Below are 26,901 nucleotides of genomic sequence, written 5' to 3'. Positions count from 1 at the left end.
CAAAAGTGATGCATTCCAAACACTTATTGTGTTATTCTGTCATTTATCTCCTATTTCTTTATGCAATGTTTTCTTCCTTTTGTGATCACAGTAATGGCCTAATTAGGTCTCCTGCGTTGCCATGGCATTTTGGCTAATTTTTCTCAGATAGGTATTGTCAACGAGAACTTCTATCTCTATGTAGCACCATCAATGGTGCCACCAATGATATTTTTCTTTACCACCGTCACCTGGATAAGAATTATATCAGTGTGACAGAAAATCCACTTAAAGATCCAGATTCTAACCGAAATGCTGCACAGGCAAAACTAAATTAGCATACACAGACCTAATAAGAGAAGTGGAGACAAGATAACCACGAAGATAGCATTTGCAGAGTTTGTCACATCCTGCAGAGCAGCATTCCCTTGCCCATCGATTACAGGGCGCGTGAATGGGAAGAATTCCACAGCGCAGCTGTTCCAGACTTGACCAAACATCCCTCACCATCATGCTCTCAAGCCCAATGAAACTTCATTGGAACATCTAGGCACACAACAACAAAAAGTAGACAACCTCATAACTTCAAGATAAATGTGCATAAATATATTTTCTTAATTTTTTTTTTGTTGTCAGCCTGAAAGTGAATGAGCAACTTTACTTCCGTTGCACCCAATTTTCTTTCCCACTGTGATCAACCAACAAGATTGAGAGGGGTATAATCTGGGTTCCACTGCACTTTGGCAGATCAATTTCAGCACTTACTGCAATGCAAGAATCATTTGTACTAATTCTTGGCTCTGTCAGAACGTAAAGCAGCATTACAAAAAATAAAATGTTCCTATATTATGTTCCACTGCAACTGCAAGCCTTTCCTTTCATGACAACACAGGACACATTGAGGATCAGAAAATCAGCATAAAGACACAAGAAATGTTTCATTATAAACACAAGGCTCAACCCCCGCAAGGTCTCCATTTTGATTTCTATATTTACAATGACATATCCACACAACCAATAACATCGTATTAGTCTCTGACTTGGGTAAATACTTTGACTTAAAAGAAAACCTTTAAGTTCCCATACTTTTTCACTGATGTCTGAATGGATATTGAGTGAAAGAAAATCTATAGAAAATCTATATGATGAATTATAAATGCTGTCTGCTGAAAATATGCAAGAATTCAATATCTTTTAAATCAAATAGAAATCTGAACATTCATTATACTCAAGAGACATATGCACATCTTGTACCTTCTTCAAGAAATTCAGCTCCCCAGTTTTGTAAGATAATTGGCCATTGGTGATTTTATTTTAAACTGCATGAGAAAGGAAGTAGTGTAAGAAGGAAACAAAAATAATCAAGGAGATAATTCTCTTGAATGGTTGACTAAGCTCCGTGAAGAAGTGTTGAAGAAATTCTGAATTGTCTGTGTGCATGGACGAGTGCCAGCAGCTCAGAGATTATGATGTTATTATAAAAACAGTATGCTTTAAGCTTACTTGATAAATATTTAGTCACAAAACTCCAATCTCAAATATATTTGAACATTTTCTAGAATAGTTAATTATAAAGTGTTTAAAATGGGAATGGGGAAAAGCATGCTTCTGTTACCTGAAGACGGAGATGATGGGTTTGGACTATCATCCTGTGTACTTCCAGTCACAGAGAAGCTGCCTGCAGTCATGTTATCCTCTGTTACATTCGCTGATCCAGGTGTGGTTGATCTGCTCACAGACTGGGAATCTTGATCACTTCCAGAGCCACGCCGTTCATCTAAAGCACCCGGGACACCTTCATCTCCGGGTTTCCTTCCCTTCTTATGCACTCTGGAATGGACAACGACTTGATGATAGGTTCGAAACACTCGACCGCAGTCTGGGCATTCAGTGGGCTTTTCTTTCATCGTTCCATGGTTTTGTCCTAATCCAGAGATTTTATATTCCAGGCTTTGATTCATTCCTTGTGCCATGAATTCCCTGCTTCCCATTACATCATCTTTACCTGAATTGTCATTAATGTTGGTTCTTTTAGGACTTTGAATCAGGTCTCCATCTAGCTTCTGCTTTGCTTTCTCTCCAGCTCCAAAGACAAATTCTCCTTTGTCCTTGTCAACACGGGCAACTGCACTGGGCAGATTTTCTTCCTGACCTAGATGCAGGTGCTTCTTGGGTAGAGCAGCTTGCTCCATGACCATTCCTCTTGTCACCAGCTGCCAGGCCTGGTAGCTGTTTACTGGATCAAACTCGGCCACACGGGCTACTGCCTGCAAACGTTCCATGCAGCTCGCCTTTAAAGGAGGTGCCAGGGTCAAACAACCCAGCAAGGAACGCTTGTCTCCTTCCACTAGTCCGCGTGCTCCACTGCTCACAGGCACTAATAGCTTTCCAAGCATTTCCTTTTCCTTTCTCGCCATTTCTGTTTTATTATAATGAAGTTGACTTTGTTCGTTTAAGCTCAATTTATCTGGTGATAAAAAACCACTCTGTAAACAAGATACATATGCTGAATACACATTCGAGTGGGAGTCTTGCACCATATTGTTTGGACTCACGGGAACCTCTGTGTCATTCTGAGATGTGTTCTTTACAGCTAATTTGTTGAGATGGACTTTCATGTGGTTTTTGAGAAACCATGGCTCCTTGAATCGTCGACCACAGATCTGACAGCTGTGTTCAAAAGAATCTTTGTGCTTTCGCATGTGACCTTTCAGGAACCAAGCCTGGCTAAAGACCTGGCCACAGACCTCACAGCGAAATTCATTGCTGGTTTGCTCTCCATTTCCACTTGACCCTTGGCCCGGCACAGACTCAGCAGTTATGTGTGCTTTCTCCACGTGACTGATCAAGTCTTCCTCTTGAGAGGCAGCAAACTCGCAAAGAGTGCACTTGTAAGGTTTGTGGAGGATTCGGATATGACGGTCCAGCTCCTCACGTTTCTTAAACTTCCCCTTGCAGAAGGTGCAGCGGAATCCCATGGCAGTCGCTGCTGGTTCTTCCTGTGTACCTGCTGGCTTGGGGCTGCAAATTGCATTGGAGGCATCAGAGCTGCTTTGACTGGCTGGTAAAGGCAAGCTGCTGGAGCTAACCACAGCCTGATGTTGTTTCCCATCAGGCCTTGGCTGGCCAAGGCCACCCTTCATCTGCTTGTCCCTCAGGATGGCCCTCTCCTCCAGCTCGTGCAGTAGCCTATTTTCTTCTCTGACCCGCCCACGACCTTTCCCAAGATTCCCAAGTTTGTGAGTGCGGAGATGAATCTTCAAGTTACCTTTCTGAGCTGCCCTGTGATCACAATAAGGACATTTGAAGGGCTTCTCTCCAGTGTGAGTGCGCATATGGAGAGACAATATGCTGTTAAACCGAAAGCGCTTGCCACAAATGGGGCATGGGTACTTCCTTGATTTTTTGGCATCGTCTTCAGTGCCATTCATCTGTGAAATTATCCCCAGGTTCTGTCCATTTAGGAAGTGCTGTAAATCAACCCTCCCATTCATACCTAAATTAGCGTCTATGTCTGTATTCAGCTGATTTGCCAGCAAGGTCATTTGATGACTGATTGGCTGGTTGGCCACTGTTGGGTGACGTTTTTCCTCTAGTCCAATTGCTGCTTTCTCCTCAGGATTTTGTCTGCTCTGGAGATCTGGAAAGGCATGTCCCAGTTGTGTTGTCAACTGATGCAGTTTCTGGGTTGTTGGATACTGGCCATTTAGTACTGGTTTGTTGAGCTGGACATCAGCTTCAGGCACTGCTGAAGATACACCAAGGCACAAACTTGCTTCCTCCATTCCTAATGTACAAAACAAAAAGGATCTGTTAAGTCTGTATAGGATCTTAGCAAAGCACAGAAATGTAAATATAATTTCATTACAAAATAACAACTCTTTAGATTTAATACTCCATTGACTTCACTGATTAAATACCAGTTTTACGCACACACATAGATAAAACAGCTTGGCCTTAATTTACAACCATCAAATAAAAACATTCACCTTTTTGTCTATACTTCAGAAAACAGAAGTTCAACATTTGGGTTTTTGCTTCTTTTTTTCTGTTGATTATTAATATTTGCAATTCTGAACAAAGAAGACACACTAAATTATTCCCAGTGCCTGTGTCAATTTTACATCATTTTATATCAGTTTCTGCTTAGCTAATACAATTTAAAACATTTATCCAATGTGAGTATCTATGTGTTAATTTATGATTATTGTCAGGAGTATGCCAGGCATAATATTGAAATGATAAATAAATGAATTGTTAGTGACCTTCTAAATCAAGATAACTAAAAATTTCAGCAAAAACGAAGGCTTTTGACAAAAGAAAGGCAGTTTGTTTAGGTTAATTGAAGCAATACCTTTCAAACCTGATTAGTTTTGCTGCTTTGGAAATGTATCGACTGTTGTAACTATCTGTTATAACTAAGCTTCAAAAAGATATTATAAATATAAGAAGCTCAAAGATGTAGGTTAAGCTTACTAATGTTTAATAATGCACAAATATGTTACATTATATGTTAGCACATGGCTTTTCACGTTTCAATGGTCATTGGCTAAATGGAAAAACCAATCCTCCTTCTTAAAGGAGCACATCATCATTTTGGAAGCAGAAAATGAGTCAGTAATATATGTGAGATTATAGCTTCAACATATTAAGCTAAAGGACTACTGTGCATCTTATCCTTCTGTTTTGTCATTATGGTCAGCCAGGCCACATGAGGTTTAACTCCACTTTGGCAGTGATATTGAAATTCCTCAACAGTATTGGATAGAGTCATATCCTTACATACCTATGTTCTAAAGAGATTTCTTCACATTAAAAAAAGATAGAAAGAACATATTAAAGATTAAATATATTCTTGTACTGGGCATCTGATATGATGATAAACCTCTGCTCAGGGTAATCTAATCGCTGAAAACATTTGAACAAAAATAAACCAAGGATTTCAGTTTGTAAATTAGTCAAGAGGGTCAGGATACTGAAGAAGGACATTTTATTTTCTGCCTGCTAAAGTCAACATCATGGATGTTACAATGTTTAAAAATAATTTAACCACAAATATGGACCATCTCTGTGAAGTTGATCCTCCAGCACAATATATCGCACCAAATAAGGTTTAGAGTGTTATGATTTAATTGGCCATGGTCTGTGCAGAAAGGAATGTTGAAGTTAAACTAGGAAATCCTGGTTGGAAATCAAAAGCAAGGAACTGAAATGCCAAGTTTAATCCAATCGCGCTTTTGCATTTATCCAGTCACTTCTGATAGTTGGCGGCCTCCGATCAAATCATACACGGCAGGCAACACTATTCTGAGGATTTGATTCCACTTCTACAAAAAAAATTAGAGGCTGCCTGCAATTTTATTGCAAATCTGTTTCTTTTAACACCTCTTAGCCCTATTCTGCTATGATTTGGGAAGATGGACATATGGGCTGCAAGCTCTGGCACAGCTCTGTCATTTTGCCAGCATGATGGAGAGGTACGAAGATATGAAGAGCAGTGCCAGTTTTCTCACTTAGTGGCCTGGCTAGGAACTGATGAAACTTGACACATATGCTGTTTAGTGATTTGAGTGTCGGCAACAATTGGACTGCAAATCATAGAGAGCACCAGTCAACAGACGGCTTTTAGTTAACTATCTGATACACATTCTCACTAATCATACAGTTAAATTTAATCAATTGAAATAAATTTCTGTGGTGTTATATCATTATTTGGATTTTTTAGAGCCAAGGAACAAAACTTAGTGATGTAAATCGATGACTAACTTCACCATTTTTGGTTGTATTTCATCTTGGTTTGAAGGAACACTGAACAACATTCTGAAACACAAACTTATACCCAGTCTTTATGATCAGGATAGTTTTACATTCAAAGGGGAAGAGTTCACAGTGAACATTTATAAGTGGACTCTGAATGAATCAGGGTAATTTAAGATGTAAGCCATAAAACTTGCATAGACCCTGGCAATAAAGATTGATTATATATTGTTTTCATTAAAATGTTATCTGCTATGAATTTGTAATGAGAGACTACAATAATAAGTAACAGTTAAATCCAGAACATGACAGTTAACCCCTTGAGAAGGGAAATATTTTATTTTCCCTCAGGAATTATCAAAGTTACTTGTACGTCAATTTTTGCCGTCGTTCCGGAAAGCATCGATGTCTGGAAATCAATTGCATAACACCGTCTTCGTCGCACACTCTCATAATTTGACCAAATGCTTAAGATTCAAGTTGCTCTTGCATCTGAATGTCTGTATTGGATACGTGAGATCTTTCCCTATACCGCGTTGCTTTTGGATAACTGGAGAAATTTAGACTGTGGTGTCCTGGGATAGGCTGTAGTTAGTGACTTTTGCCACAACCTGATCTCTTCAATCAATGCCTGTCAGCTCAGTGAAATACTTACTCTGATCCATTGTGCCCACCTCCCCATCTTGCACCAACATCCTACTAAACCATCCCTGCCATCTTCAGCCCAATGATCAAGTCTTTAATTATCTGAATCACATGTCCAAACCTCATCTACAAGCCACAATGGAATTATCCCCATTAATGTTTACTCAGAACTGCCCCGACCAATATTCTCCCCTCCCCATTTCTTCCTCATCTATTTGCAAACCCCACCTTTGAAATAACAGAGTTCTGATAACTGACTTTCTTCTTCAAACCACTTCCATACCCATCTCCCAATCATCCCACCATGGCAATACAACCATCCTGATTATGTGGGTGGCAACTAAATCTCTCACCCCTCTCCTCTAATCCACACATCCTCAAATCCCAGCCTCCAAAAGAAATACAAGACACCACACTCTCAATGCAAGGCTAGTAAAAGAATGGCCCAACACAGTTTTCAAAATATCCCAATCTGCAATGGTATCGGTGTTCATATGCTTAATATTTCTTGCTCTTCTTCCAAATGATTGCAATTAGATTGAAAGTTCTAAGAGACAGTAGCAACTTTTTTAATCATGGCAGGAGGAATGGTGAGGCTGTGGTTAGGCTGGTCAAACATTCTAGCCAAGACCATCCATTCACACACTCATACTTCAAGCAGGCCTAACCCTATCATCGTCAAGGAAAGCAACCTTGCCTATATTTCTTCTCGTGTACCTAATGGTCTTTGTCCTATGACCATTGTTATAGCCCTCTGTTCCCTTTACAGATCCTCAAGTCACCAAACAAGAAATGAACGTAGACCTTCCACTTTTTGGAAAAATTTTCTTGAATGGAAAAGGACATTTCCTATTGCTGGTAACTTCCCTCAAAAATTACTGTAGAATACTATTCTTTGACATTATAATGAGGGGTTATATTTCGTGTATAATGGAAAATTTATCGCCCCCAAAAATCAATACTTTAATTATTACATTTTTGCTGTTCAGATAGTGGGAAATTGTTGACGTTAAAAAATATCTTTACTGAAGAAGATTTTAAGTCTCGCTTGCTGCTCATTGTTCTCCCCAATGTTCTCTCCAGTCCACTGGATGGAGTTCTCTATGATGGCAAAGGTGAGTGTAATCAAATCACTCCCTGTAATAAAAATGTCCTTTCAGATTAGACAGAGGTGCATTGTCTGTGACCATGGAGCGGCTTAGAGTGCAAGCTCTCCAAATTTCTTGGCTGCAAGATGCTCTTATGATGTTTAGAAACCAAGAAACTGAATTAGAAGTGATATAAAAGAAGCTTGAGTTGATTAAAACTTTGAATACTTTGTTTTTCTTTTCAGACAGGTGAAGAGCAGTAAATGCTATTTTCATTATGTCTGTCGACGCGTAATTATACAGTCCTGAGTTTAAAATTGTCACATCACTTTATTTTACAGCTCAAAAATTATAATTTTCTCAGGAAAAAGCTATAATTTTAATGAACATATGTTATCAAAAAGTCACTAAAATGCCACTTGAGAGGTTAGGTTACAATCTGTGCCACACACAGATCATTACCCATTATTCTTTTGTTAACAACTGGGCCTAACAATAGGAACAAATTAATCAAACCCATTTCCTCACCATTAAAATGTGAGGAAAATTCTTTAAATATCATTATTTGCTTCCTTGCCTTTTTTTCTTGACTTTCTAAATTGAATGACATGTTGGACATTGCTGCCCCTCTAGTTCCTTTCTTCACACTAACAAGAATTAGATAACATTTTCCCTCTCATGGTGACACCCAAACCTACCGGGGGAACTGGGTTACTACGGACATAAACATGGCCGAGAAAGTGCAGGAAGTGCTCAGTGCTACAGGCTTGACAGAGATGGAGGGAAGAGAGGAGGTGGGAGAAGTCGGGCGGTGGGAGGATCATGGGAGTTGTTCCTCTTTTGATGAGGAAAGACATAATAGTGATGAGCGACAATCTTCTTGGAAGATTGTCCAGTGAGACCACATGAGTAGAATGTAGAGACAAGACAGAAATGAAAGTTTTGATGGAACTATATGACAGTTTTCACCCCCCCCCCCCCCCCACCCCACAACCCAGTATTGCTGGGAGATTTAACTTCCCTGATATTGACTGGGTCATCCATAGGCTTAGATGGAATAGAATTTGTTAAGACTGCCCAAGAAAGCTTACTAAAGTAATATATTGGTGCTAACGCAAAGGGTGCAATACAGGACCTCCTCTAAGGGAACAAGATAGGGAAAGTCACTGAGTTCACAAGTGTAGCTTCCCCTCCACCACTATCAACTCAGCCATCACCCGCATTTCCTCCATTTCCTGCTCATTTGCCCTGGCCCCCCGCCCCTAGACACAACAAAAATAGAATCCCCCTCATCCTCACCTACCACTGCACCAGCCTCAGCATTGAACACATTATCTGCCGGAATTTCCAGCACTCACTACAGGATCCCACCTCCAGACACATTTTTTCCTCTCCTCCCCTCTCAGCCTTCCACAGAGACTGCTCCCTCTGCAATTCCCTCGTGCACTCATCTCTCCCCACCCATCACACCCCAGCACCTTCCCCTGTACCTGCAGGGGATTCAACACTTGCGTCCACACCTCTTCCCTCAACATGAAGCAAAATTTCACATACATCTAGAGGACTTATCTACTTCATCTGGTGCACCCTTTGTGACATTCTATATATCGGAGAGACTGGTCACAGATCGCTTCGCTCAGCACCTCCTCTCAGTCCGCAACCACAGCGACCTCCCAGCATCCAACCACTTCAATTCTGGGTCACACTCCCGCACTCATATGTTTGTCCATGGCCTTATATACTGTTCCACCTTGACCATACACAAATTGGAGGAACAACACCTTATTTTCTGTCTGGACACCCTCCAGCCATAAGGCATGTACATCGACTTCAATGCTTTCCATTAAACCTGCTCGCCTTTTCTTCCCCTTCCCTTTTCCTGTCCTTCCAGTTCTTTCACCCATACAGCCCTACCATCCCCCCCCCCCCCACCTATCATTTCCTGCCTTGCCACCACCCCCACCCTCCATCCTTTTGTTCGGACACTTGCCAGCATTCTCTCATACTTTGATGAAGGGCTCAAGCCCGAAACATCAGTTATATACCTTTGCCTTTGCTACATAAAGGACCCTGTTTGACCTCCTTAGTTTCTCCAGAATTTTGTGTTTTTACTTCAACCACGGTTTCTACAGAATTTTGTGATTTACTTTGAAGTACCAGTGGGGGCGCACTCAGGAAACCTGTGACCATATCTCCATTAATTTTAAAATTGTTATGGTGAAAGGTGGATCAGGTCCACAATTTACTGTCCTAAATTGACGCAAGGCCAATATGGAAGCAGTAACTTAAGGGTGGCTAGAAAGTGGGAGAGTTTCAACAGAGGGATGGCAAGATCAGACATTGCATGTCAGGCTGAAGGGCAAGGTTGGAAACTTCAGGGAATCTCGCATTCAATGTCACCCAAGCCAAAGAGCTGATTGTTAACTTCAGGAAGGGAAAACCAGATGTGTATGACCCATTGGTAATTAGGGGGATCAGAGGTGGAGAGGGTGAGCAAATGTAAGATCTTGGGTGTCACTATCTCAGAGGATCTTTCCTGGTTTCAACAGGGCATCATGAAAACGCACATCAGTGCCTCTATTTTCTCAGGAGTTTGCGGAGGTTTGGTATGACACCAGAAAACCTGAAAATTTTCTACAAATGTGCGGTGGAAAGTGTGCTGACCAGTTGCATCATAGTCTGGTAATGGGGACACCAATACCCCTGAGTATAAAGCCCTTCAAAAATAGTGGACACAGCTCAGATCAACACGGGTAAAAACCTCCCCACCATCAAGAACATATATGGGGAATGCTGCCATTGGAGAGCAGCAAAAATCATCAAGGATCCACACCACCCAGCACATGCTCTGTTCCCACTGCTACCATCATAGGAAAGAGGTATCAGTGCCACAAGACTCGTACCATCAGATTCAGGATCAGCTGCTACCCCTCCACCATCAGACTCCTAACCCACAAATACAATCGGGGACTCATACTTTTGCACTTTATTTGTGTTTTTTCTCTCTGAATTGCACAGTTTGTTTATATTTCTTTATTTGTTTACATGTGTATGTTTGGCACTGCTAGTAAATTGTAATTTTAACTCACCCTTAGGAAAAAAAATCTCAGGGTTGTATGTAATGTCAAGTATGTGCTCTGACAATAAATCTGAAATCTGATATGGAAGCTCTAGTCATGAAAAAGGAAGCAGACATCAGATTTAAACAGCCCAAACCAAGCAAGTTCCAGGGTGAGTATGTGAGAAGCAGGAGTACACTATAGATGGAAATCAGAACGGCATAAACAGAACATAAGATGGAGGTGGTGGGCAGGATGAAGGAAAATCCCAAGATACTCTATACGTATATTATGCGTGGCGAGGGAGATTGGCCCCATTAAAGATCGCCAGGTTGTCTTTGTGTAAAACCATAGGAGGTGGGTGAGAATTTAAATGATTTTTTTTCTCATCAGTCTTGGCTGTGGAGAAGATCATAGAAATCAAGGAATTGAGATAAAGGAGACCAGGGGTGGCCAACCTTTTAATTTTTAATTTAGACATACAGCACTGTAACAGGCCATTTCGGCCCACAATTATGCTGCCCAATTAATCTACACCCCTGGTACATACTGGTGAGCCGAAATGACCTTTTACCATGCTGTGTATCTAAATTAAACATTAAAACGTTGGCCACTCCTATCCTAGACCATGTAAAAAATGTGCTGGTAGCCTTGGAGCACATGAAGGTGGTGTTCCAGGCATCCTCCAATTTCATGGAAAGCTAGGGATCCCTTGATTGTGGAGGCCCTTGGCAAAAGACTAGAACATGGGTAATGTTGTGCCATTATTTAAAAAAGGGCAGAAAGGACAAGCCATAGAACTACAGACCAGTGACTCTGACATCAGTGTTGTGGAAGTTGTTGAAGGGGACACTGAGAGACAGAATTTATCAGTATTTGAATAGTCAAGGTCTGAATACACAAAGACAAATTAATTGGACAAATTCCCTCCCTAGCCACTCTTAATAGCTTAATAAAGAATATCTTGGGATTTTTCTTTATCCTGCCCACCAGCTCCACCTCATGTTCTGTTTTCGCCTTTCTGATTTCCAGCTAGAGCATTCTCCTACTTCTCTCTACCCACCCATGAATTTGCATGGTCCCATATGTCACCGTGATTATGTCTCAATCTGATAGAAGGTATTGAAGAGGTGACCAAGCCCATTGTTGAGAGCATTGCAGTGGATATTGCAGATAGACTCTTCAGCAAGACTTTTAACAAGGTCTTGCATGGCCAGTTAGATCTGATGTGATCCAAGGTGAGCTGGAGCACTGGATTTTAAACTGGTAGGGGACAGAGGATTGTAGTGGAGGGTTGTTCATTAGTTTGGATGTCTACGACCAGTGGTGGCCACAGATGTCAGTGCTGGGTCCATTGTTATTCATGATTTCAATGCCAATGTTGTTAATAAAATTAGTAAATTTGCAAATGAGTTGCAGCACCTTGCGAATCAATCCAGGGTAGTACTAACACAGTAAATGCAGGGACCTGGAGAGTGTCATAGAACAGAATGACCCAGGGGCACATATGCACAGTTCCATGAAGGCATTGATGAAATCACATTTGGAGTACTGTGTGCAGTTCTGGTCGCCCATCTATAGGAAGGATGTTGGAAGTGGTGTACAGGAGATTCATTAGGATATAGTCAAGTATGGAACCATTGAATTATGGGGTAACCATTGTATTAAGGCTGGATAGGATGGGTCTTTATTTCCTTAAGTCACCTTAGAGATGTTTATAAAATTATAGGGGAACAAATTAAGTCAAAGTTCACATGTTTTTTTTCAGGGTAGACCAATTCTAGAAGTGCAGAGCATGAAAAGGGGAAAAAAAAGCTTATGAGGGACACGGGGGGCAACCTTTTCAGTTAGAGAGTGGTCCATATCTGGAATGAGCTGCTAGAAGAAGTAAAAACAATTACAGCAGGCGCAATTACAACATTCAGAAGGCATTTGAACAGGCAAATGTGATTACTCCAAATGTCAGCATGGTTGAGTTGGGCTGAAAGATCTTTTCTGTGCTGTATGACTCCATAAGTCTATGAGTCTATCTTCGACCAACACTCACACTTTGATACTCTCCAGCTGATGTTCATGAGTAGGATTCAAGGTAGGAAATGGTGACTCCTTTCTCATAGGCTGAACAATCTGGATTGATTTGGCAATGGGCCTGACTGATCTGCACTGGGCATTGACCACACCTTGCACTTCCTCAGACTGTTTCATTCTCACTGTGCCAAATTATGATTTTATCCACAGGGGGATTCTAAAATTCCATTTTTTTTTAACTTACAAGTGCTTCTTTGAATATTTAAATGTTATTCATTAATTATTAGTTAAGTATTACCACAAAGTGCAGCAAATTATAAATATGGCATAAAATAAAAGCAGCTAATTAGAAAACTCGCACTACATTAACTGATGTGAAAAGCATTAACATTCATAGTTTGAAGGAAAAGTCTACTTAGTTCAATTAAAATACTAAGACTTACAAAATTTGGGAGGAACAAATCATGTAATTTTAGCATTATTGAGGCATATCTAGAAATGAAGGAACAAGTAAATTCCAAAATGTAGAATTTATATCTCTCTGTGTGGATTTAATCAAACTCCTTTTACACCATCCACAGAAATATCAACTATTGTGGTGATTTAATTATATAATTTTATCCTTTTAAGATTTACGAAGTATTATTTATGTGTACTTTTGAATGAATACTCTTGTATGCTTTTATTCTCTTCATAAGGATTTCATATAAATCGACAGAAATTATGAGGAAATTAAAATTAATGTAAATTCATAGAAAAGGCTTCATTTAAGTGTGTTAACTATCATGAAATACTTTGCTGAGATTATGACATTAGGGTTACTTTCTTATTTTCTTTGTTGGTCTTGTTTATTAAAGGCAAACTCCCATTTTAAAACAAGCCGAACAGGTGCAGACCCTCAAACCCAGTTGTTAACACTTAGAGATTCATACCTTTATGCTACCGGAACTTTGCTCTCACATATGATCAACCTGGGGCAGCAGAAGGAGATAGCATGTATGAAAAAGTATCAATCCCTTAAAAAGATATGAGCATTACAGGAGGAGCCAAATGATATTCAGCCCTTCTCTGTTAAACCTGGTGCTCCACCTTAATTCTTCCTTTCCATGATATCCCTTATCCCTTGATTTCACTGGCATTCAATTCCATTTTCAATAAACACAGGGGTCGAGCATTGATAATTCTTCAGAGTGCAGAATTCAAAATAAATTACAGCTCGGAGTGAAAAAAATCCTCCCCATTTCAATCCAAAATAACTTCATGAAAGTTGATGAATGGGAGTCAGTCCGCACAACATTCTGAATGATGGAAGATGCAGCACAAAGAACAAAATTGTCAACATTAAAACCGAGAATGAACTACTGCTAAAACTGGAGAACAGATCACAAAATCCAGAGCTTCTGACTAATTTGATAACATGGAACAAACTATTAAAATAGAAAAATGCCCTCAGTAGTTTAACTATTATGGGGTAATACACAAAAGCCTACAGACATCGTGATTGAAATGAAAACACAACTCCGGAGAAGCTCGGCAGGTCAAACAGTTTACTTTGGATAGCAAAGATAAAGGTACATAACCAACGTTTTGGGCTTGAGCCCTTCATCAAGATATGAAAGGATGTAGGCAGGCGCCAAACAAAATGATGGGGGAAGGTCAGGGGGAGGAGCACAGTCCCAAAACCAGGAGGAGATTTGGAATGAGGAATGGCATGGGGTTCCTAGCGAATTGGGCAATACAATTTAGCTTTTAATGTAAAATACAATGCTACTCAAACAGCAAAGTACTCAGACATGATGCCAGAGCCCTCACAAGTATTGAAATGCTCTGCAGACACCCATGAATCACTAAAGAAAAGACTTAAGTTGGTGACAGGTGGAAATGTTGACAAGTTTCATAATGCCAACCAAAGCAAAACACCCTAAAATCACTCCTTGCTGCCCACTTTCATCCAACAGGTCTATAAAAACATATCAGTTGGTACAATGGCTTCCAATCAATGTAATTCTCCCTGAACAAACATTATGTAACAAAATCTGAGCACCTGCAACATTCCACTGCATTATATAAATCAATGACAGACACCTCTGATCCCTCATTAATAATACACTGTAGGCATCGATTTTCAATTTTAAGAAAACAGGCTTAATTAAAAGAAAAAAAATACACATTAAGACAAATCTGAAGGAATCTGCAAATGGCGTTGAAGGTGAAATGGTAAGAAGGGTGAAACACAATCCAAAGAATGGGATATATCAGTGGTTTTCAAACTGCCCCCCTCCCCCCCCAAACTCACATTCCAGCTTTAAGTAATCTCTATGCCATAAATGCTCTGTGATTGGTAAGGAATTACTTAAGGTGGGATGTGAGTGGGAAGGGAAGGTTGAGAATCCCTGCTCTAGACCCAATTGTTACTTAAATATTTTGTTTGAGAAAAATTATTATTGACCCATTTCCTTTGGAGTTATGAAACCATGTGTATAACGAGTTAATTAGCTATGATTAAAAGAGTGGATTTCAAATTTTTTTCTTCCCACTTACATAGCACCTTAAGCAATCCCTTATTCATCACAGAATACTTATGGCATAGGGATTGCTTAAGGTGGAATGTGAGTTTAGAGGGGCAGTTTGAAAACCACTGGGATAGATCGTATTGGCCTTTTGTTCTGAATAGGGCTCCAGCCCTCAGCTTCTGAAACTGAAGCCAGAACTCTGAGCACCTGCTGGGAAATAGATAATCCTGGATTTATTGATGGATTTGAATGGCTGATTTTGTCAGTTTACATCAGATTGTCTCGACACCCAGCCTTGCTAAAACTACACGACATCACAGTGGGTTAGGACAATCGCCACTCAAGCCTGTGACAGGTCAACTCCTCATTCATTTCAACAGGAATTGTTAGAGCAATGATTCAAGAAGAAATGGGGAAAGTAGATTACATTGTGCCTTAATTTTTTTAATTAATTAATATTTATTTGTTTTTATTATTATTATTAGTTTTAAGATTAATATTTTAATGCTTCCCCTTCAATGTTAATATTAAAATATGACTGTTTGTCAAAGACATTTCATAACTAATAAAATCAATGACTATGTTAATGACTGGAGAAGCCCTGTCCCCAATGTCTTTGGCTGCCAGTGGAAAATTGGAACCAAAGCTTCAATGCTGTGCTGCCATGTCACAGCCCCTGGTCCAGCTACTGGATTCTAAGGTGCAGAGTTCCAGGGAGGGAGGCCTCTTCATCAAACTCACCACAGGGAAGTCAGGTGGAATGAGAGACACACAAGAACTGCAGATGCTGGAATCCTGAGGCAACAATGAGAATATGGAGGGATATGGCAGATCACACAGCATCCACGGAGAGAAATCCATGGAGAATATCTACAGGAAGCACTGCCGTCGGAGAGCAGTAGCAATCATCAAGGATCCACACCACCCAGCACATGCTCTGTTCTCACTGCTACCATCATAGGAAAGAGGTATCGGTGCCACAAGACTCACACCACCAGGTTCTGAAACACCTGCTATCCATCCACCATCAGACTCCTCAACAACAAACTCAATCAGGGACTCATTTATGGACTTGTACTTGTGCACTTTATTGATTTTGTTTCACTCTGTATTGCACAGTCAGTTTGTTTACATGTGTATATTGAGTACAGTTTATTTGCACTTACCAATAAGTGGCAATCCTGCCTCACCTACCGGAAAAAGAATCTCAGGGTTGTATGTAATGTCATGTATGTACTCTGACAATAAATCTAACTGGAAAGTCAGTGCTTTGGGTCGGGACCCTTTCTCAAGACTCCATAAAAGGTCTTGTTGACTATGGTTGGACAACAGCTACAATTCTGGATAAATGACTTGTCCAACACAATTATTTCACAAAAATGGCAAAATAGCACGTAATATTTTTGGTATGTTAGATGATGGAACTTCACTTCCTCCAGGGAAGGATGGAAATATTTGAAAATATAAATGTACAGAGATATGAATAACAGATGCCCACAACCAAAGACATTAAAAATGCAAAATTGGCACTCAATGTGACATGAAGCCTCTGGGCCTGCTGGGAAATTCCATGTGATTATGGCAGATGCTTTACTTTGCTATATTACCACATCCCAATCGTATGGAGATATAGCAGCATAGTCGTACATTGGTAGTGCTGATGCCTCACCGCTCCATTGACGTAGGTTAGATTATATTCAAGATGGGGGCTCTGCTGGAGCTGCTGTAATGGTAGCACTACCACTGGAGCAGACCTGGGGAGAGCAGGAAACAGTGGACCGAATGGACAAAGGATGTAGGCAGGCGCCAAACAAAATGGTGGGGGAAGGTCAGGGGAAGGAGCACAGTCCCAAAAACAGGAGGAGATTTGGTATGAGGAATGGCATGGGGTTCCTAGCAAATTGGGCTTCTAATGTAGAATACAATGCTACTTGAACCGCAAAGTACTCAGACATGATGCCAGAGCCCTCACAAGTATTGAAATGCTCTGCAGACACCCATGAATCACGAAAGAAAAGACTTAAGTTGGTGACAGGTGGAAATGTTGACAAGTTCCATAATGCCAACCAAAGCGAAACACCCTAGAATCATTCCTTGCTGCCCACTTTCATCCAACGGGTCTATAAAAACATATCAGTTGGTACAATGGCTTCCGATGGATGTAATTCTCCCTGATGTAATCTGGCCAATCTTGCCAGGCTATAATCAGCCTGTTAAAGGAACCGATGGAGTTTTATTTAAGAGTTCTGCGACCACAGTATCTATGCTCAAGATGGCACTGCCTATGATCGACAGCAACCACAAGGTGTGGCAGATCTACAGAAGTGGAGGACTGGTGCAGGGCACCAGAAAATGGGGAGAACACTCCTCCCCCCACCACCCCCCCCCCCCATTTGAGAAGAATTCCCCCAGCATCACATTGGAGAACCCGCTTCCATGATTCGACTCCAGTCTTGCATTAGGCTTGGAATCCTCATTCATTCAATGGGGATTCCCAGGGTCAGAGATTAGGAGTCAAAAGAATGTTTTCTCTTCCTTTATTGTTCTTTGCTTTAATGTTTTTAAATTTGTGCGTCATTGCTTTTTAATTAATTTTATTTTGTTACTTGTTTAATTGTTTACTGCAATTATGTTCATTTTATGTGCTTCTGAGTATCAAAGACATACAAAAATGTTTACATTACACATCTGATTATGATGGGAGGCAAAGCACCCTTGCTTCCTGTCCAAAGTGAGCAGGACATTTTGGGAGTGGGGTCTCAGTAGTTCGTTGCCTGGATCTACTTAATACAGAAGCACCACAGTCTCTCACTGACAATTCTTGGTCAATGTAGAGATGGATATGGACAAGAAGCAGGTCAGATCCAGCACAACTTAGTCCAAAGTTAAAGCATTCACAACTCTCTCCAATAAAGGATTCTGAACAGTCAAATACATTTCTCATCACTTCATTCTTAAAGGAGGAAACTCTTGCGCACACCAAGCTCCATTGGAAACACTGAACAGTCCAAGTCCAAAGGACAAACATAAACCGGAATGTATATCAGAAGAAAAGGTAAGAAGCAAACAGTTTTCAAGAAATGCAGAAGAAAATCGAACTGCCTGCAGTATGCAACACTCACACCAGCTGCTTTGGCATGTAATCCCACATACAAAGCACCCAGCTATCAGTTATCAGGAGATAGAACAGGACAATGTGAGGAAGATAGAAGTCCTAGCCAGGGAAGGCCATGTTTCCGAGGGCAGACTCACTCCTTCTGTCCATGAAGAGAATAAAAGAAAGTTACAGTTTTGATCTCCTTGATGTGTTGCTACATTTTCCATTGGGTTGGTTTTCTGAAAATAAACAGTTTCAGTTAAAGTTGCTCCATAAAGTCAAATTTGCATATTTAAAGAAAGATATTGCAAACTTGTGGTGGTTGTACTGCTCATGAAGATCAGATAATTATTTTAATAATGGTAAAAACCAGCCTTTCGTGAAACTTAAAATTTTATCTCTTTACGTTTTGTTCACATTTCAATGGACATATTTTTACCCTCCAAAAAAAGTTAACGATAAATTTTTATCCTGATCCTCAATCTGGAGGCCTCAAAACTTATCTGCAATATGCACTAATTACTCTTGAAATTGAAAACGAGATCATAATTGTGAGTTCTCCACATGACATTCCACAATACCGGCAATGCTCTTCAAGCTACAGCAGAATTTTGGAACTCAGTATTTGCTGCACTTCTAATTTGTTTTAAACATACCGCAGTTCCAGCTTACATTAATGTTCCATTCTTGAGAAGCGAGTCTTCCATATGTCAGTGCAAGTTAGAGAGTGCAGAAGTGATTGGCGAAAGGGACATCTGAGAGAGTTGGAATGTGGGAAGCATAGTTTTGGTTCATCTCAATCCTTCGGCAGCACTGATATACAATGCTAAACGATGTAAAATGTCTCTGGATGTACATACTTACTGTCAATCTATTCTTTAATGCATTAAAACAGGACATGATTGATATTAATACAGTGCATTTCTACAAGCCTACTCCATAATCCACCCACAAAACTAAATGTTGCTAAAATCAAATGAAATAGGGAACCAGAAATTATCAGAGTAAAATTTCCCCATGTTGTTGAGACAATATATCTACTCAGATCAGATTGCTCTGTATACACTCATATTTCTTGCATTTCATCCAATTTCTTCCATGAGTACTACCCAAAAGTAAACAAATGGAACATGTGCTGTATCCCAGAGTCTGCGGTTGCTGGAATCTGAAGCAACAAACAATCTGCAGGTGGAACTTAGCAGGTCGAGCAGCATCAGTGGGAGAAGAGTGGTTGAAGTCCTGATGAAACATCACCCATTCACTTTCTGCATGGACTGCGTCCGTTGTTAATGAATACCAGTTGACATTTCTCTAACTAACGTTCCCATCTGGAAAAAATCTTTTAAAATGTGCAAGATTGGATTTCGATATGTCAGCTCTTCCATAACTCAGGCTGCCCAGAGGTACTTAAACAGCATTGCTGCTCATTTTTTTGTGAATGTAGAAAAAAAAATGCCCACCAATTCATATGAACACAGTGTCTAGAAATTGCCCTTTACTGCTTTTGGGCATTAAACAATGTTATAGATCACCCTGAGGCTGTTTATAATAGAAACATAAAAAGCAAGAACTTCATTGGGAGATCCGCAGAACAATGCTGTCGGATTTCCCCTTGTAAGATTGCGATGAAGCTGGGACAGCTAGCTTATCCTGGCATTCCCTACTGATGTCCTGAAAGTTCTCGCCATCCCAAACCTCTGAAAGGGATATATCACAATACTCTTCCAGCTATTGCAGAATCTTACTACTGACTGACTGACTGAATGTTGTAATGATAAGGGTGGGTAGGCAATCAGTGAGTGCTTTGAGAAGGACCTAGATAGACTAGTGAAGTAAAATTCCCAAAGGAAATATATTATGTGAACAAAAATCCTTTAGGATCTTCTTGCAGGATGTTGCTGGGGACCTCAGTGATAGTAGTGTCTAAAAGCCTACACTTTCACATGGTAATTCTGAGAATCAGAATTTATTGTCATGAACATGTCACAAAATTTGTTGTTTCATGGCAGCATTCACAGTGCGAACATTTATATAAACCACCTTGCAACAATAAAAAATAATGCAAGAAAAAGTCAAAGTGAGGCAGTGTCTGTGGTTCATTGTTCATTCAGAAATCTGATGGCAGAGGGGAAGAAGCTGTCCTTGTGCCGCTGAGTGCTCATCTTCAGGCTCCTGTACCCTTTTCCCGATTCTAACTGCTTCCTGAAGTCCACAATCATCTCCTTGGTTTTGCTAATGTACAATGTCGTTGGAGTGACTCCACGCAATAAGCTGATCTATCTCCCTCCTTCTCGCTTCCTCGTTGCCGTCTGTGATTCTGCCGACAACCGTGGTGTCACTGGCCAATTTGTAGATAGAATTGGAATTGTGCCTGGCCACACAGTCACGAATGCACAGTGAGTAGGGCAGTGGGATAAGCATTCAACCTGGAGGCGCACCTGTGTTGATCATCAGTGAAGAGGAAATGTTGTTTCTAATTCATACTGACTGTGGTCTTCCCATGAGGAAGTCAAGGATCCAGTTGCAGGGGTGGGGGTGGGGTGCAGAGGCCCAGAGTTTGTAGCTTCTTGACCAGCACTAAGGGAATAATGGTGTTGAAGGCTGAGCTGTAGTTGATGAAGAGCAGCCAGATGTATGAGTTGCTGTTTGCTAGGTGATCCAGAGCTGAGTAGAGAGCCAGTGATGATCAGAGCCAATGATGATCAGAGCCAGTCATCCCTATTCTTCTGGACTGAAGGGAAAATAGATAAAAATATTGATAAAACTCTCTCTCCCGACTTCAGCTGCCTTTCTAATGCAGCAATGAATAGTACACTAAGAAATATAGCAGAGAACAACAGCAGCTGCCTTGAGTAATTCCGATGGAAGAATGCTGAGAATAATTGATTCTGCTCCTGTTGCCTTTGGGTGGAGTAGGCACCATCTGAGGCAGGAAATGATGACCAACTGAGGCTAACAAGAGATGTAAAAAATCAAAGGAAAAGACTCTTAATGTCATCAAAGGAGCATTTCGCCTTTGAAACAGGACCATTTTAGAATTCAACAACAGAGGACAAAAGACATTGATACAGAAAGGGAAACCACAGTGAAACAACAGAAATCTGGTGAGAGTCATCAGAACAGAACCTCTGCAGTGAGATTTAAAAAAAGAAATGATTAGCTAATGTTGATGTGGGTCCTTCACAGAGCCCAAGATCTAAAAAGAGGTGGCTGTGGAGATAGTGGACATCCTAGTTGTCACCATCCAAAATTCCATCAATTCTAGACGATTTCCTCAGATGCTATTGCTTCAGAGAAAGGGGAGAGAGAAAATGTGGAACTGCCATCAATAGTAGGGATGGTGCCAGAATCTATAATTATCCCAAGTGAAACTAAGACACTCATAAATGTGAGTGAATATGTTAAGATATTTTTCAGCACAAAAACTGTGTTTCTTTTTGCAGTTTTATTGAATTTCAGGAGCACTGTTGAAGTCAGTGTCTTCAAATTTCAAAAAGGTGTTTGGTGCACAACTGTTACTCTAATGGAAGGTCATTGCTGCCAACCAGTGAAACATTTCTGCAGCAGGAGTGTGCAGAACTGATGTGGGATCAAAACCCAAGTATGAGTTAAGTGGTGACTAATAAAGAGGAACCAGAGGGTACGGGTTAAACCGATCTCACACTTGGAAGTCACGTTGCTCGTGGAGCCATGCTAGGATAACAGCAGTTTGCCACATGCAGAAATGAGTTGAACATAGAATGTAGGGTGTAGGGGGAATAATGAGGAAGTGAATGGCAGGAATATATTGTTAATTTTGAAGTGGCAGCGCCAATTCCCATACTCAATGCCCAGACCAATGAAGGCAAACATATGGGGGCGGATTCGTTGGATAGATTTAAGAGACAGTTGGATAAGGCTCTTGTGTGCAGAGGAAAGGGTTATGGGGATAAGGCTGGGATTGGTTATTAAAAGGGAAAGATCAGCCATGATCTGAAAAATGGCAGTGCTGGCTTGAAGGGCCATTTGGCCTACTCCAGCACCTATTGTCCATATATGGCTTCTTCACCACCCTGTCTACCTGTGTTGTCACTTTCATAGAACTATGCCCCTGAACCTGAATCACTCAGTTCTGCAACACTCTCCAGGTCCTCATTATTTACTGTGTAATCCCTTCTCTGGTTTGATGTACCAGCACTTCACAGCAGGTTAATGCAAATAGGTTAAGTGTAGATGGGCAAAAACGTCAGCATGGCTGTGATGGGTTGAAGGATCAGTTTATATTCTATATGACTCGATGAGCCCATAACGCTCTCTCTTGACATAATTATCTGAAAGTCACAAATAGATTAAATTGAAAATTCCTTTGCCCTGAGAAAGTTATATGGATGGAAACTTATGCTGCATTAGGAGTGACTGAAGCAATATATGTAAACACAGAACGGTTCCAAATGGAGGCAGATCAGGAAAATTTAATGAAAGAGAAGAACGGCACATGTGGAAAATTAATATCCTTTAGTCCAATTAGACTAATTGGACTAAATTTCTGTAGTATAGAGTTGGCAGAATACACAAGCCGTGCTACACAGAGAGTATCTCATTCACTTTACAATCGACCATACTTGCTCACACCACCTGTGAATAGTGTCATTGACACCACCAGTAATTTATTTTTCATAAAGCATGAAGTCTCAACGTGTACCCTTGATCAAAGATTGATTGCATACTACAACGTTAACTTGGGAATGTGCTACATCAATTGGATGTCAGTTTAGTTCATATGCTAAATTAAAGAAAATAAATTGCCTTAAATTGCACTTCTTATCATCTCAAGCCCCAGAGATAATTACTTTTCAATGGTAGTATCGGAACACAATGCACCCCCAGACCCAATTTACACACAGTAACATCCTACAGATAGTGATGAGACAATGATGAAATTGTTTTTTTTTTATTTAATATAGGGATAAGATTCCATCCCTGATGTTACACACTCAAAGAAACAGAGAAACATAAGACCTGGAGATGCTGGAATCTTGAGAGAAAAACTGAAACTGGAAGGACTCAATGGTCAGGAGGCATCCATACGGAGAAATAGTCAGCCATTGTTTCAGTTCTGCACCAGTTCTACAAGATTAATGTGAGAAGGGCAGAAGCAACCAAAGAAGGGCCAGAGGGTGCCAGATGTGATACTGGACATGTGAAGATAGTAGCAGTGGAGGGGGGAAGGGGGGGGAGGTAGGCATGAGAAAAGTAGAATGAGGGCAGGTAAAGAGCAGAGGGAAGCAGTGGAATTGGCTACTCTTCATCGATTACAGTGCAGTTTTCAACACCATCATACCCTCAGTACCGGTCAACAAATTCCAAAACCCATGAACCAGATCTACTAGTCAAGGATGTCCATTATCTTCGGCTCTCTATATTTTGGCTATAGAACCATAAGTGGAAGCAATTCGGCAAGATCCAGACATTAAGGGATTCGGGGACAACCAGGAGGAATATAAGATTAATTTATTTGCAGGTGATGTACTGATATTTTGGACAGAACCAGAAACCTCATTACAAAAAGTGTACTCAAAACTGGAAGAGTATGGGAAAGTCTTGGGTTAGAAAATAAATTGGAATAAAAGTGAAATTATGCTGCTTACAGATGAGGATTATAGCCAATGTCAATGAAATTCTTAATTTAAGTGGTCACTAAATAGGATAAAATATTTAGGGAATAGAATAAATAATAATTTAGAGAATTTATATCAATTAAATTATCTCCCCTTGCTTAAAAAGGTTGAAGAGGATTTGAATAGGGGGATGGTTCTTACCAATAACACTAGTTGGTAGAGTCAATTGTGTAAAAATGAACATATTTCCAAGAGAACAACATCTCTTTCAGACACTGCCCATACCATTAGCTCTGAGGTTTGTTCAAGATTTAAATAAATATGTCAGAAAATTTCTTTGGAAAGGTAAGATGACTAGAGTCTCCATAGAAAAATTAACATGGAAATATGAGCTGGGAGATTTACAACTCCCAAACTTTAAAAATTATTATTGGGCAGTCCAGATGAAATTTGTCACTCCCTATTTGAGGGAGGAGACAAGCCTTCATGGGTGAAAATAGAAATGCAAAAAGTGGGAGAGAGGACAGCAGAGGATTTTATGCATAAATTGGACTCAAAATTAATATGTGGTGAGAAAGACCCACCCCCTTGTTGAAATACATAATTAATATTTGGTACAACATAAGTGATCAGATCAGGACTAAGGTGGAGGGGGGGTATCTCCAAAAACACCCCTGACTCAGAATAGGTTCATACCTTTAACAATAGATAATAAGATTTTAGATACCTGGTCCTGGAATGGGATCAGGTATATCGAGGACTGTTATGAGCTTGTATAATTTGATCAAATAAAAACTAAGTATGGCATTGTTAGTAATACAATCTTCTGCTGTTTTCAGTTAAGAGCTTATTTAAGGGACAAGTTGGGCCCAACAATGATTCTACCAAAATGCAGTGATGTGGAGTCTCTGATTCGAAAGGGGAAAAATTTACTTCAGCAATGTATCTCTTACTTCAAACGGGAACCCTGAAACAGGGGGTTAAAGAAGTCTAGACAGCGTTGGGAATCATACTTAAATTTAAGGATTGGTGAACAAAGCTGGTCCAATTTATGTCGAGACAGCAAGACCACCATAATAAATGTAAAATACAGACTAGCGCAATATAAATTTTTGAACCAGTTATATCTCAAGCTACATAAATTAAATAAATTAAAATCAGATATTTCAAATCAATGTTTTTAGATGTGGTGAGGAGATAGGAACCTTTTTACATTCAACCTGGTCATGTCCCAAGGTGAAGCCCTTCTGGGTGGATCTAGGGAATTTCCTAGAGCAAATTATAGGAATTCAATTTCCACAGAACTCAGAACTGTTTTTACTAGGGAATATTGCGGGTGTAAGACCTAAAATGAGGCTGTGTGAATATCAAACAGAATTTGTCAAGATCACATTGGCAGTGGCCAGGAAATATATAGCGGTTACTTAGAAGTCTGATCCCACCTCGATATAGATTGTTGCAATGCAGAAATGTACAGTTTTGTTCCCTTTGAAAGGATTACCTATAACCTAAGAAATAAGTAAGGCACATTTTAAAAAAATACGGCAGCTACATTTACAAAATATGGGTGTAAATCTTTAGCTGTGATCCTCCCTTGCCCTCAAGACATGAGTCAATGTCCCCTCTAGATCTAGGTAAGTCATAGAAATTTGAAGCCTGTGGAGTAGATGACGGATCCCCAACGATTCCTCTTCTTTCTTTACTAATTCTCTCTGTCCCTTTCTTTGGGAGGGTGGGATGAGGGATTATAGTCATCATGTATCAGAGATCTCTAGCTCTTTTCCACATCTGAATTTTTTTTTCTTGTTGATTACATGTTTGGCTTTTAAAAATGTAAATGAAATTTTCAAAAACAAGTTCTAAAACCTGGGTCTCTGCATCTCTCTCTGCAACTGAATCCTTGACTTCCTCAATGGAAGACACAGTCAGTACGAATTGGAAACCTTGTCCCCTCCTCACTGACAAACAGCTCAGGCGCACTCAAGGATGGGTGCTGAGGAGTCACGTGATGGAGTAGCGGCCGGTCGGGGAACTCCAGCCCTCTCTGGAAAAGTTTTAAAAAAACACAGAAAACACAAAGGCACAAACACAAAAAATAAAATAAAGTGAAAGTAAAGGTGGGAAGAAAATGGCAGCGAAGAAAGAAAAGTCGAAAGCAACAAGAAGAAGAGAAGAAGAAAAGACATCGGAAGAAGAAGGTTAAGGCCTTACCTGTCCGAGGAGGCCCGCCGCGGAGAGAGAAGCCCGCTCCCTCAGGTCAGTCGAAATCCCGAGCTCGGGACTACAAAAATGGCTCGCGGAGCAAAGCAAAAGTGCGCAACCGCGCATGACAAAAAAAACACTGACGGGAGGGGGGTCCAGCTGAGGAGTCAATCTCCACAGCTGAGAATGACAGCTACAACACAACAACAAGAAGAGAACATAGAAAACAACGAGAACAAGAAAGAAGAGAGTAAAAAGAAATCAAGGAAACAACAGATGACCAACCCAGAGGAAGAAGAAGAAGAACATAGAGAAATGGAAGAAGAAGGGAAGGGCAAGACAATGGATATTTTTTTTTAAAGAATATATGGAATCAGTAAAAGAATGGCAATCACAAGAATTTAGTGAAATAAAAAGAAGAATTAAAAGTACAAAAGAAAAAATGAATAGATTAGAGATGGTCATGTCAGATATAGGAAAGAGTGGACAAGGTGGAAGAACGAGAAACAGCCGTAGAAATGGAAGTAGAGGACTTTAAAAAAAAATTAGAAGAATCTAATAAAAAAGTTAAAGAGACACAAGAGCTGTTAGCTCAGAAGATAGATATAATGGAAAATTATAATAGAAGAAATAATATAAAGATAGTGGGCCTTAAGGAAGATGAAGAAGGCAAGAATATGAGAGAATTTATAAAAGATTGGATCCCCAGGGTCCTAGGAAGACCAGAATTACAGGAAGAAATGGAAATAGAAAGGGCACATAGAACATTAGCCCCTAAACCACAGCCACAACAAAAACCAAGATCCATTTTAGTAAAATTCCTAAGATATACAACAAGAGAAAATATATTGGAGAAAGCAATGAAGAAAATAAGAGAAGACAAAAAGCCACTGGAATACAAAGGTCAAATTTTTTTTTTCTATCCAGACATAAGTT

At 40.2% G+C, this 26,901-nt stretch overlaps 1 protein-coding gene across 16 annotated transcripts in view; it reads right to left on the bottom strand.

Moving 5' to 3' along the window:
* znf536 (zinc finger protein 536) overlaps positions 1 to 26,901 on the bottom strand; it is a 329,669-nt gene that overhangs the window by 215,886 nt on the left and 86,882 nt on the right. For 14 of the 16 annotated variants that reach the window (XM_069901729.1, XM_069901722.1, XM_069901733.1 and 11 more), the window contains 2 exons: positions 3,969 to 4,052; positions 1,595 to 3,766 (listed from right to left, as the gene is read on the bottom strand). In XM_069901729.1, the coding sequence (XP_069757830.1) occupies positions 1,595 to 3,766; positions 3,969 to 4,005 (2,209 nt within the window). In that variant the 5' untranslated portion in view covers positions 4,006 to 4,052. The remainder of the gene's footprint in view (positions 1 to 1,594; positions 3,767 to 3,968; positions 4,053 to 26,901) is intronic. The other 2 variants (XM_069901730.1, XM_069901731.1) reach the window with 1 other exon arrangement.

This window comes from Narcine bancroftii, chromosome 10, assembly GCF_036971445.1.
Source record: "Narcine bancroftii isolate sNarBan1 chromosome 10, sNarBan1.hap1, whole genome shotgun sequence".
NCBI classification, from domain to species: Eukaryota; Metazoa; Chordata; class Chondrichthyes; order Torpediniformes; family Narcinidae; genus Narcine; species Narcine bancroftii.
The sequence above is the reverse complement of the archived record's forward strand: the minus strand, read 5'-3'. Positions and strand labels throughout refer to the sequence as shown.